General features: G+C 34.7%; 1 protein-coding gene across 1 annotated transcript in view; it reads right to left on the minus strand.

Moving 5' to 3' along the window:
* PVRL3 (poliovirus receptor-related 3) overlaps positions 1 to 12,588 on the minus strand; it is an 87,818-nt gene that overhangs the window by 10,402 nt on the left and 64,828 nt on the right. The window contains exons 6-7 of the mRNA XM_015419719.1: positions 3,539 to 3,677; positions 740 to 824 (exon numbers count right to left, since the gene is read on the minus strand). Of these exons, the coding sequence (XP_015275205.1) occupies positions 740 to 824; positions 3,539 to 3,677 (224 nt within the window). The remainder of the gene's footprint in view (positions 1 to 739; positions 825 to 3,538; positions 3,678 to 12,588) is intronic.

The following is a 12,588-nucleotide window of genomic DNA, read 5'->3' on the forward strand; positions in this document are numbered from 1 at the left end:
CCTTGGGGGGGGTTAACGAGCCTGCTCACCCCCTCCCTCTGCCGGAGCATGGAGACACCCCCGGGAGGTCCGGGAGGTGAGTCCGTGAGCGTGCTGCCATCAACCGGAAGTCCAGACTTCCATTCTAACTTGTACCTGACAAAGGAAGCTTTGACTCTCGAAATAGACAGAATAGTTGTGGGCGGTATAGAAAAGAGTGATTCAGATAATTACACTAAGGTTGCCTAATGCTGTTTTAGGCCCTGGGCAATATTAGCACTTGTAAAATGCTAAAATACAAAACCTCAGTATTTAAAGATGCTTTCAGATATCAATGGAGTAGTTCATACCACACCTACCATGGGTCTTTTGCTAACACAGAAAAAGGGGAGCCCTACTTAGGGACCTTTCTGTTAGCCTGAACTACTTAACAATAGTGCACAGTCAATTTAGAGGTGGCTCCTATTGTTTGCAATCTGTTCTGCTCTTAAAATCTACCTTAGATTGAGCCTAGAAGTATTCTGGAAGCTTTATAATGGAATCCAGTCCAATACCTCAATAATACTGTAGTATTTGACATATTAATTTTATTTTTTTCTTATCCACTCAAAATTCTTGGCAAGTGAGAAAAAAAGATTTATATAAAGAAAGTATTGCATTGTGGCTACCAGGTACCTTTACATAATGTTCTATAAAGAAACTATGTGATATTCTGTAGGCATGTATCTTTTTTAAGAACAAACTTTGGTCAATAACTTACTGGAAGTATTATTTCTTTCTGAGACAAGGAGTGAGCTCTTTCTTCATACAAAGATGAAGGCTTGTGTGTTGGAGGAAGATCAATCCTGCATCAAAAAAGTTAAATTTTAACTATTGCCACTGGTGAGATGAAATTAAGCCCACATTATTTAAATTGCAAAACTAATTATTTGATACTTTATACAAAAGTCATTGCCATTTCATAGTAATGGTTTTACATAAATATTGATTGTAAACTACCTTGGTTGCTTTTGCTTAAAGTGAAAATAAACACCTTAATAAATAAATATTAAATTATGAGATTAAAAATAAAATAAATATACCACACAGAGAAATTAGCCTCACGTTTTAAAATAAACATAAATCCAAGTAATCCAATGGCTAAGTGTTATCTATAAACTGAAGAAAATTTGGTTGTGCCATTTTTTATTTCATTTCTTCATATCATGAAAGAATACCACCAAGATTATTTCCTGGATCACATTTGTTGAATTCCTCTGTCTTGATTCATACAAGAGTCCATGAACTGAAATTCACATGGCAAAAAACCTCCAGGTGATTGTAGCAGCTAAATGTTTCAACAGGTCAGCTGCTTTTGCACTCTACTTGTTTCAGAGGCTAGTTGCTGTTAAAAGGAAGTGAATGGCAATGAGGGGGCATTTAAAAGGGGCTCGCTATAGATGGTTGCATTAGCTGTCAGACTTGCTAGTACACCTGATGTCTTCTCACAAGGCAAAGCCTCTTTCAACAGCTCTTGTGTTAACTGGACATATGATAATGTTCTTTGGACTGCAGTCAGTCACAAATTTTTGGACACATGACATTATTTATTCTTATGCTGATTATAACTCATGTTATTCATGAGAATTACTTTTCTTACATCTGAAGTGCAAGATGAATTAAAGGGAAAATCTCAATATTTTAAAGACCTAGAAAAAATTACGAGGAAATTTATTTGGTACCCAAAAAGAGCACAAATTAAATTAAAAATACTGCAAGATAAAAAAGAAAAAGGAGGACTAGGTCTACCTAATTGGCATCTCTACTATCAAGCGACATCTATGTGCTGGATCAAAGATTGGATACAATTAAAAGATTGGAGAATTCTGGACTTGGAAGGCCATAACCTTCCAAGTTGGCATGCGTACCTATGGTACGGGAAAGATAAGATACATAAAAATTTTCATAACCATATATTTAGATCAGCACTAATAAAAACATGGACAGAGATAAAAGAAAAACACTACGCAAAAACTCCAAGATGGGTGTCATCTTTAGAATCTTTCATCAACCCCAAGTTATTGACTAAAGAAAAAGCTATAGTTTACGATGACCTTCTGGATGAAAACAATAATTTAAGACCAATAGAACTTTTAAAAGTTAAAAATATTAACTTGACTTGGTGGGAACAAGCACAATTACAGGATAGATATAATAAAGACAAAGTAACAGGATTCTTGAAATCAAAATCAGATTAAGAAATTTTTTTGGCTATCCTCAAATGATAAGCTAATTCAAAAAGTGTATAGCTTTCTATTAGAGCAATATTTACAGAAGGAATTAATAAATAGTACAATGAGTAAGTGGACGAAAGATTTAGGGAAAATCATCCAACTTGAGGAGTGGCAAAAAGTATGGAAAGCAATGAAATTGACGAGAGCTGTAACCTTCAAGGAAAATATATTTAAAATAGCCCATAGATGGTACTGGACTCCAGAAAAGATAGCAAAAGTATACAAAACACCAAATAAAAACTGTTGGAGATGTAAAGGGAAATGGCAAAAAACCTCCAGGTGATTGTAGCAGCTAAATGTTTCATTTAGCTACATTTATCCGTATGTGGTGGAAATGTAGAAAAATTTGTAAGTTTTGGCAAAATATAAGGAACATAATAAGAGAAATGTTAAATATTAAGCTGAATCTGTGTCCAGAGATTTATCTGTTAAATATAATCCCCAAGGAATATAAAGAAAATGAGGTATTTGTACTAACCTATATTCTCACGGCAGCAAGAATCCTAATAGCAAAGTATTGGAAACAAGAAAAAATACCAATGAGAAAAGAATTGGCTATAAAACTGTTAGAGGTAGCAGAAATGGACAAATTAAGTGTAATATTACAAGGGAAAGATGATAAAGTATTTCAAGAAAGATGGGCTAAGGTATATAAATGGATAAAGGAAAAGAATAAATAATAGACTCAAGAATATTATTTATGTAAATACTAAGATATGTATGATTATACTTTGTAAAATGGAAAATAAAAATTATTAAAAAAGAAAAAAAGAAAATCTATTGTACCCCACCCCCGCAAATCTAACAAGAATTTATCAGAGGATCAGAAAGAACTATTCTGACAGCGCAAGTCTAACAGCATTGATTATGCCTCTACAAGTGTGGTGAACAGATGCAAACAATTTAACTACTGTCAACATTTTTAAACAGAAGTATGAAAGCTGCTAGAACAAGGAAGGTGTTTTTATTTCTAGTGTTGCAAATAGGCACTGCTTAAGGAGAAAGGGAGAACTACTCCTTAATTTGCACAAAGGAAAAATCTTTTTGACCTTATGGGTGTATCCTATGACCACATATAGTAAAGGATGGAACATTCCATGAATGCAAGAGGCTCTTGCACTGGCAGAATACACCTTGCACTGTCTAAATATGCAGTGGCAAGAAATAACCCAATGCATCTTGATATTTTATATTACTAAATCAGGGATTGTGTAAATGCATATGGGCACAATATAAACTCAGGAGAGACTCTATGACTTAATCTGGTTTAAAGAAATGTAACTTACACTTTGTCCAGGTAAGAGGGCCTTTTCTTCCTGGGTGTCAGTAGTACTGTCACAAAAATTGTAATGATAAACAGAGCAAGTACTGCTCCTATAACAGCCCCAGCTACAGCTACAGATGACGACTGCTTAAATGGAACATCTGAAATGTAATTGAGCATGCATTACGCTTTTCAAGCAGTATGTCATAGTAATCAAAACTCTTCTCATAATCTGGAAACAGAAAAATGGCTGACAGTTAAACATTTTGTACAAATTCTACAAATTGCTATTTTCAGTGCACGTGAGTCATCAACAGCTCCAAAAAATACTGAAAAATGATTGCAAGTAATACATTTTGAATACAGAGATTTAAGGGTTTAGAACATGAATAAAATAGGGAAGACAAAAACATGGTGACAAGAAAATTGACCTGAACAATTTTTGATAAAGTAATTTTAGAACAGAACTTTTACTATGCTGCTTACAAATGAGACCTGTTATTTCATTAGGTGAGGATATACAAAAATAAAGACAAGTTATACTCCAAATCAGCCTTGCTTTGGAAACCTAAAGTCATATAAATGAAAGCAATCTTATATTATGCTATGTCCCTGAGATAATGTACTTTATTTACACGGCATTCATCTAATTTACTATCCAATTTCTGGACAAACTGTAAAAGACATATCATGCTTTTCTGCAAATATATAAAGAGATGCAACTTTTTTTTGAAGAGTTACAAAACTGGGAACTGCACCATGTATAAACGTGAATAGTTACCATTTTCAATATGGTACAACTGGACCTTCTTTTAATACTTTTTGTTTTTACTAGCAAGTCACAGACGACCTATGGTGTCCCCATAAGGTTTTCAAGGCAAGATATGTTCAGAGGTTATTTCCTGCCTCTGCATAGGAACTCTGGTATTCTTTGGTAGTCTCTAATCCAAAAACTGACCAAGAACAACCCTGCTTAGCTTCTGAGATCTTATAAGATCCAGGTCAGAGCTAAATACTAATTAGGTAAAGGTTTCCCTTGTTTGAGAGCTAGTCGAATCCGAATCTAGGGGGCGGCGCTCACCTCCGTTTCCAAGCCGACGAGCCAGCGCTGTCCAAAGATGTTTCCATGGTCATGTGGCCCACATGACTAAATGCCAAGGCTCACGGAATGCTGTTACCTTCCCACCAAAGCAGTACCTATTTATCTACTTGCAGTTTCTTGCTTTCGAACTGCTAGGCTGGCAGGAGCTGGGGCCAGAGACGTGAGCTCACTCCATCACGTGGCACTAGTGTCTCAAACTGCTGAACTACAGACCTTCCAGTCTGCAATTCAGTGTCTTAACCTCTGAGCCACTGTGGCCCCTTGTAAATATTAATTACCTGAAGTAAAAAAAAAACCTCTTACACACATTTGTATCAGAAATGCTTGAATAGACTTTTACTACTCATTAGTTTTTCCTCTACGTTATACCTATGGTTATTAGAAGGGCTTCAATGAAATTGGGGTTATTTTGCTTCACTGAAATTGTCCATGTGCAAAACTTTCTGCTTTAAGAATGGAAGTAGAATATTTTGATAATATTACACTTTGATACAAACTTAAGATGAATTTTACAGTGCAAGTGTCTTTCAAGGACTCTAAAGCAAGGTTCAATTAAATTCAAAGTTAATTGTGATTAAAAGCCAATGTACACACAGTGCCTACTTTATGAAGTTTGTTTCCGAATATAAACATAAAATGCCACTACAAAGACTGCAATTTGGAATAGAGGAGTGCGGTATTGAAAACACTTTTTTACCTTCTCCCTTCTTTCCATTTACAATTAAATGGACAGTTTTAACAAAAAAATAACACTTTAGGGTAAGACACCTCTCTTACAGATCAGCCTTTGCAGCTGTGAAAAAACATTGGGGATAAAATACATATAATTCAATATCATTTGCACTTTTACCTTAAGCATCATTAGCATCAATAGAAAAAAAAAATAAGACTAGACTAACCCAAGCCTCTATGACTTTCTGTGGGAGCTACATACAACTTAAATTCATTTGCACTGGAGCCTGTGCTCATATTATTTCCTTTTTTACTAGAAAAGTCTATTAGCTTCCATATTTGTTATGAACTACAGCCTACCCTTTATCTAGTTCAAAGTGATCTATGGCTGCCATTTCTAACCTGCTTCTCCATGATGGTCAAACACTTCTTATCCATATAAAACCTTAAGTGTGAACGTCTACTTTATTACTATACACTGAATATGATTTTGCGATTTGCAAAATTCCAAGCGTCATCACTGAGCAGTCCAGAGGAAGACCTGCAAAAGCATATTTTATTTGTTTAAACATTACTAATTTACTTCCCCCACCACACAAAAAGAAGCCCAACTGCATCCAATAATGCAGTTTAAACTAGTGAAACTGAGCAGAAGGTGCCTTTATAGGTCATCACATGGAAAACATATTTAAATTGCTCTGAGCTCCATAGAGGAAGAGTGGGTTAGAAGTATAACAAATAACTAGTAAAGATGAGTGCCAGGAAGTTTATGACTGCATTATATTAGTCTCAAATCATTAATCCCAATATAGCAGGAGGTGAAATGTGCTCTGTAAGTAACAATTTCCTGCAAGAAGCCTCAGTTCTTTGTAGGAAAACCATGAAATACCATTAAACACCAGAACACACAAAAAAGACGAAATTATACTCATGACATGACTCTACATGCAACTCATTTAGCACACAACTACCTGCTAACATCCCAAATTGAACAACTTCAATAGTTTCTGAAAAATCCTCAGAAACTGTCTTGAACAAGTGTTTTTATCCTTCTGTTTTATTTATTTTGTCACTTAGTTTTTCAACTGACACTGATGACAGACTGATCCTTTCAAAGCTACACATCTGAAAAGATTTGATTTTGAAAGTGTTGTCCTAGCAATTTAACTTTAAGTAAAAGTTTTGGAAGATAAAAATTAGTCGTTTGATCCCAGGCTTCCTGAACCATTTTGAAAGTACTTTAGTAGTTTTTAAACTAGAGCACTGCTTTGTGCTACAAAACAATGTGGTAAACTCTGTACTCTGCATTCACCTTCCATTTGACGTAATTTGGAGAATGATTAAAATAAACCGATGAAATTTCACATCAGTTCAGTTCACATTTTTGTTGTTCTCTTACCGGTTACTGATCAACTACAGCTGAAATTTGCACCGATTAAAGAACAAAAGAAGAATCACATCTGTATTTCTTTTTACTCTGATTTAATCCGTGTGATTCTGGGATGGGACAATCAGTAAGTTGTAAGGAAAGAAAAAGTGCAAACATGAAACTGCACATGTTCAGCAGTCTGAACTAACAAAAATAGAAAATCCACAGATCCATAATCCACTGGAGCCACTATGGAAAATCTGTGAATCTGTAACACCAAACAGTAACTCAGAGAATTTCAAACACATCCTTACTGCTAAAACCTACTCTTGCTTAAGTATTCTTCCATTAATTTGGGAAACCATACTGTTACCTAGAACACCTTAAAATGCTCTAGAGAGGTTTAGAAGTATTATGTACTAGACAACCTTGATTTCGATCCTGTGGAACGGTTCCAATAATGATCACACTTTCCTTCAGTGTAAGCAGCCTTCCTTTGATGCTGGCAGAAAAGCTAAGCCTCTTCCATCAGGAGAAGGCTCCTTATGCTGGTGGAAAGCATTGTGGTTAGTAGAATGGATCTGTGGCATCCAACCCCTTAGATTGTATTTTGGGGGGAGAATCTGAAATATGATTCATAGGAACAGTTACTGCATAGCAACATCAGCTTAAGTCCCGGTGACTTAGTTTATAGACTTTCTTCTGTTGTTGACAGACTAAATTATTTGGCCACTTCACCAAGCAACATAGTAGTCTAAACTTTGCACAGCTGAAAAACAAAGCAACCTTAACAGCTTTTTCTGCCTTCTGGATGCAGATTATATAAGCAACTAGAGCACAAGTGGATGCTAGTATGGTTTATATCTACTATACAATCTTTCCTAATGGCAGTCTGTCAGGTTGTCCAGCAATCCATTTGTGAAATTATTTTCCAATGCAATTCAACTATGTTGCAGAGAAATACCAATCTGATGTTTTCCAACTATGTTCTGCTGTCTAGTTTGCTAGCCTACTTTAGCACATCACTTTATGTGTTTTTCAATCATTTGTGCATATGACCTGAATTCAAGAAATTAATTTAACAAAAGATTTATTTCACACAACAGCTAGTTCATACTTACAATCAGTTCTCTATTTACACCAAACATACATTAGGTAAGAAACACTGCAACACTTAACATTTTAACCCTATTATGAACCTCTTCATATTTAACTGTGAAACTCTTGATAAATTTTAACAAACTTAAGATAAAGAACACAGAGCATTATGTACTCACTTCTAGATTTGAGCGTTACAAGAAAGTGTTTGGGGGGGCTTACACGAAGTATGCCACTATTGTTTACAATGGAGATGTTCCTAAGACCACAAGCTATCTTTAAAAAAAGATAATAAAAAACAAACACACACACACACGCACACACACAAGAGTTAGGACCTGCTGTTAGCTTAGGGCCTGGCCATAAGTTGACTGAAGTAAGTTTACCTCAGTTAATGATGGACCAGATCCATATAATAATTACAGTAACTCGTTTGAGTTCACAGGCAAGCATGGTTTGATAATTTCACTTCCTAACGTATTGAAGAGAGACTCTGGTCAAGTAAAGTAATATTACCACTTGAATTATCAATGTGATAGAGATGCGTTGAAAACCAGTTTCATATGTTTATAAATACTAAACTGCAGTCACATGTTTGAAGACATAGCAACCAAGTCACAGTGTACTGTCAAACTGCACCTTAATACAGATACTGTACTCACTGAAAAGCTCAAAAATACTGTAGATCATGTTGTAATGATTTCATATTACTCACAGATATATACTTGGAAATAGTTTCTACAAAGCATTACCCTAGAGTGCACATCATCAATTAGACCGCCAAATTAATTTAATATTTGCAAAGATTCTGAATTTAGATAATTTACTGAAAATGAACTATAATCCATTTTGTGCATGTTTGACAAGTCCTACTCAAGTCAATGGGGCTTACTTCTAAGCCTGAAACTAATGTCCACTGAGCTCCTCTAACGATGCTGAAGTCTCTGCAACAAACTACATTTAAAAAAAACCCCTTGAACTATTGTTAAACAGCAGAATTGCCCCATCTTCTATGCCAGATTTCAGAGAAAGCAACTCCCTTTCTTACAAAATTGTTGCTTCTATCTCCAATATAACTCACTACGTCTGCAGTAATTTGTTGTCTGTACACTATTACATTTCTTTTCAAGCAGCATTAATGTTTCAAAAAAGCATCTCTATACATTTCATAGATTTAGCTAATATCGCTTCACTTTAAGCTGACACCTGTGTGTCTTGTCATACCGTTTCATGCTTTCATCTCAAAATAGGCAATTTTTCAGAATTATATATGCTTAAAAAAAATGGAACACAGTGAACGTAAGGCTGCCTTTGTATTTAAAAAATTTATGCTCCTTAGTTTTTATATAGCCCATACACTCCTTGTAACTCCACAAAGTTCTGTGAAAAGCTGATTTCTCTCTCTCTTAATATGCATCTTCACTCAAATATAGAAATTGCATCTGTGTTTAAACTGAAAGTATTTATAGCTTTGTGCTTAATTAGCATTCTGAAGAGTTTAGGGAAACCTAACATTTTCTGAACATTACTTTTTATGGTGAGCATTTCTATTGAAGCAACATTTAATCAACCTTTTGGAAAAGAGTCTTCTGAAATGCAGCTAAAGTGTTTGGAATCTAATATTCCAGTGTTTGGAATTAAATGCAGTGTAAAAATATAGTGATATGTTGCAAGACTGTTCATTGAAAAGTCTATTTGCAACAGGTTCAGTGCAACAAGTAATCTGTACGAGGTACCACCCACTACAGTATCTAATTATGGCAAGTCTCAAAAATGTAGAGGTATTCAATTCTGTGCAGAAAGCCTAAAAATAAAGCTTTGAAAAAACTGTGCCATCAGAATATTTCATATTGTAAAAATTACCTTATGTAAACAAAATGTGCCTTAGATCAGCTCTATACTTAAATCAGTTTCATGTTGCTTTTTACTTAAACTTATAGCTCAAAAAGATGCACCAAGATAATTCTTGATTACACGTTTGTAGTCACAAGGAAAGACAGTTGCTTCATTTCAAACTCTTTATAACAATTTCATGGGTGTTTTCTCCACTTAGCACTTTGATCTTTAACGTGCTATAGGCCAAATAAAACACTGTTAAAATTCAGATCTTGTGAAAGACAGTAGTACAGCATTGAAAAAAAATCATAAAGCAGCTTCAATACATTTAAAGGAGGTTTTACATTTCATTTGTCGAGTTAGAATATAAAAAGCTTGAAAATCAACTTCAAAAAGCTTATTCCTCAAGAAAAAGTATAAACAATCTGAAAGTGATCAGCTAATGAAGGGGCTTTATGTACTGTCAAGATTTGAAAGTGGTCATTACACATACCACTCTTTTCGAGATATTACAGAACCATCTACATGTGAAACCAAGTTATCTTCATTTTCATCGTAACATTCATCACCCAAGTATTTCATTCCTAGTGTTCCACCTTCATAATAATCCATTGGTCTTTCATACCTGTCCTGGTACCTGTTAATAGTGTCTACATTGTTCCAGTCTGTTTTTTCAGGTTCTCCCAAGTAGTCTTTAGTTATGAGACTGTTCACTGGATGTTTTGTTTCCTTTTTCACACTGTCAGGGTAAGAATCCACATCATCTACCTGGAGAGTATCTATCTGAGATTCCTTTTGCATATCGGATGGTGGAATGTAGTTCTTTGCAAAGTAGTCACCACGGAACGTCCTCCTTCTCCTATACCAGACAGCGCCAACCAAGACACTCACAAGTATCAGGAAAAGAGCCCCGCCCACTGCACTACCGATGATGGTGCCCCAATTGTCTTCCTGCATTTCTGGCCATGGTGATGTTGGAAAAAACATTAGTTTTGGTTGTGTTGTTAAACCTGTGATGCCATCAGTTGAAGAAAGCCATGGAATCGTGGGTGGTGATGTGGTAGTAGTAGGAGGATCTAATGGAAGACCAAAGAGATACACAAGACACAGAAAAGGCAAAGAATGTCAATGCAAACTAAACCAGTTAAGAGCTGATAAGAAAGCACAGTTGATGGGAAGGTAAGTGTACTTAACATAGTTTTTCATTCTTCATATATTTCCATGATTATTCACTAATTTTGGTAGAAGAACAAACTTAGAACAATGGATACTTCTGGACAGCTCACTTTATAAAAATTGATTATTTTCTGCAATTCTTTCTATGCTGTTTTAGAACAAGAACATGGGATTAATTCCATCAGCTGAACTCAGAATTAAAAACTGAGTAAAAGAAATGTAGACAGAATTGATTTTGGTGAACTAGACTTTATTTGAATATTACTACCATGGTTAAAGAATGAAAAACTATGGACTGCATGCCAAAGTTAGCTAGATACGATTTTAACTCTTGCCCCAAATATGTGGCATTATTCAATTTTATCGCTATAAAAGATGTAATCAAACACTTAGTGTGTTATACATTTCAATGCTCCTGGAATTCTTACTAGTGTGGAAGGTACCCAGAAACAATTAACCCAAATAAGGACTAAAAAATAGAGAAAAACGTGTAGAGCAAATGAAAACAAAGTAGTTTGTAATTTTAGAACCACCTGATTTCTGAAGATAGGTGCATCACATACATGATGCTTTCAATATTTAACACTTTAACGTTATACTTTATATTTCTGTTATGGAAGGTGTATACACTTACAGATGAGCAGAATATCCAATCTTTATTATACTGACTTTGCAAGTCAAAGGTAAATTTACATTTGGGTATTGCAAAGCTTTAGTCTTTTTACAGTATGCCACAATGGCTGGAGTCTGGAGAACTGTACCCAAGAAAGATCTGGACTAGTTTCTCAACAGCAGTTCTCCATGAAGACAGTTTCAAAAACAATTTGTAATGCAGGAGAAGAATCTGCTAGTCTAAAGAAAAAAAAACGGTCAAAAATTCGCTGAGCATCTGCAGGTATTAATGACTTGAACTCTGCAGAACACTTAAAACTTCACAGCAATATGGCTCCCAGTAATGGAATTCTTAGCCTCTAACAATATTCTCCCATCAAACCAATTACAAAAAGAGTTGCTGAATTTGTAAGCACTCACATAGCTTTGTTGAATAGTGTTCATTTTTCTTTTGTTATTTGTATAACAGAGACATATCTGAATACTCTCTCTAAACTAAAACTGTTTTGTAAAATATTTGGAAATTCTGTTTGTGCTAAGACCTTCTTTCCTCTATGTTTGCTCTTGTTCTGCAATGTTTATATTTTTGTGCATAATTTAAAAAAAATAATTGAAAAAAATTCACTGAGCATGCCCAAGGAACTTCTTTACATTTAACATTATGTTTAACAAAGATTTTTGATTGGCTTATTTATAAGACTTAGGCTGAGCATACTGAAAGTACTGGAGCAATCAATAAAGTTATAAAGCTGTTCCCCCACACAAGACACTACAAAAAGTTAGCGTTAGGAGAAACTCATCAATTGAGAATTTAAAATCAAAAGATATCTATTTTTAAACAACTAGATATTATAATGTAGTCGTACAAAATACAATCAACTGGAGGAAACTGTTAATGAAATATTAGTCTGACTACTCCGTTCAAGATAGCATTAACTGAGTAGGCAAGACAACAATCTAGAAAGGTTCATCGGCCCATTATTTTTTTACAGAAGCATAACTTAAGCAATTTCAGCCATTAATATTAATAATAATATTTGAATTGTCTATACAGTAGTTCAATTAACACAAATTACATTTTAGTTTTGTTTTATGATCTTTGAAGTGTGTTCATCATGTCTTGCTTACAGAGTTTATTGAACATTATTACTGTTAGATCTATGTACAACCTGTCACTACAGGAATTGTTTATTGACATACATTAGGT

This window comes from Gekko japonicus, unplaced genomic scaffold (genome assembly GCF_001447785.1).
Source record: "Gekko japonicus isolate JY-2015 unplaced genomic scaffold, Gekko_japonicus_V1.1 scaffold1810, whole genome shotgun sequence".
Taxonomy (NCBI): Eukaryota; Metazoa; Chordata; class Lepidosauria; order Squamata; family Gekkonidae; genus Gekko; species Gekko japonicus.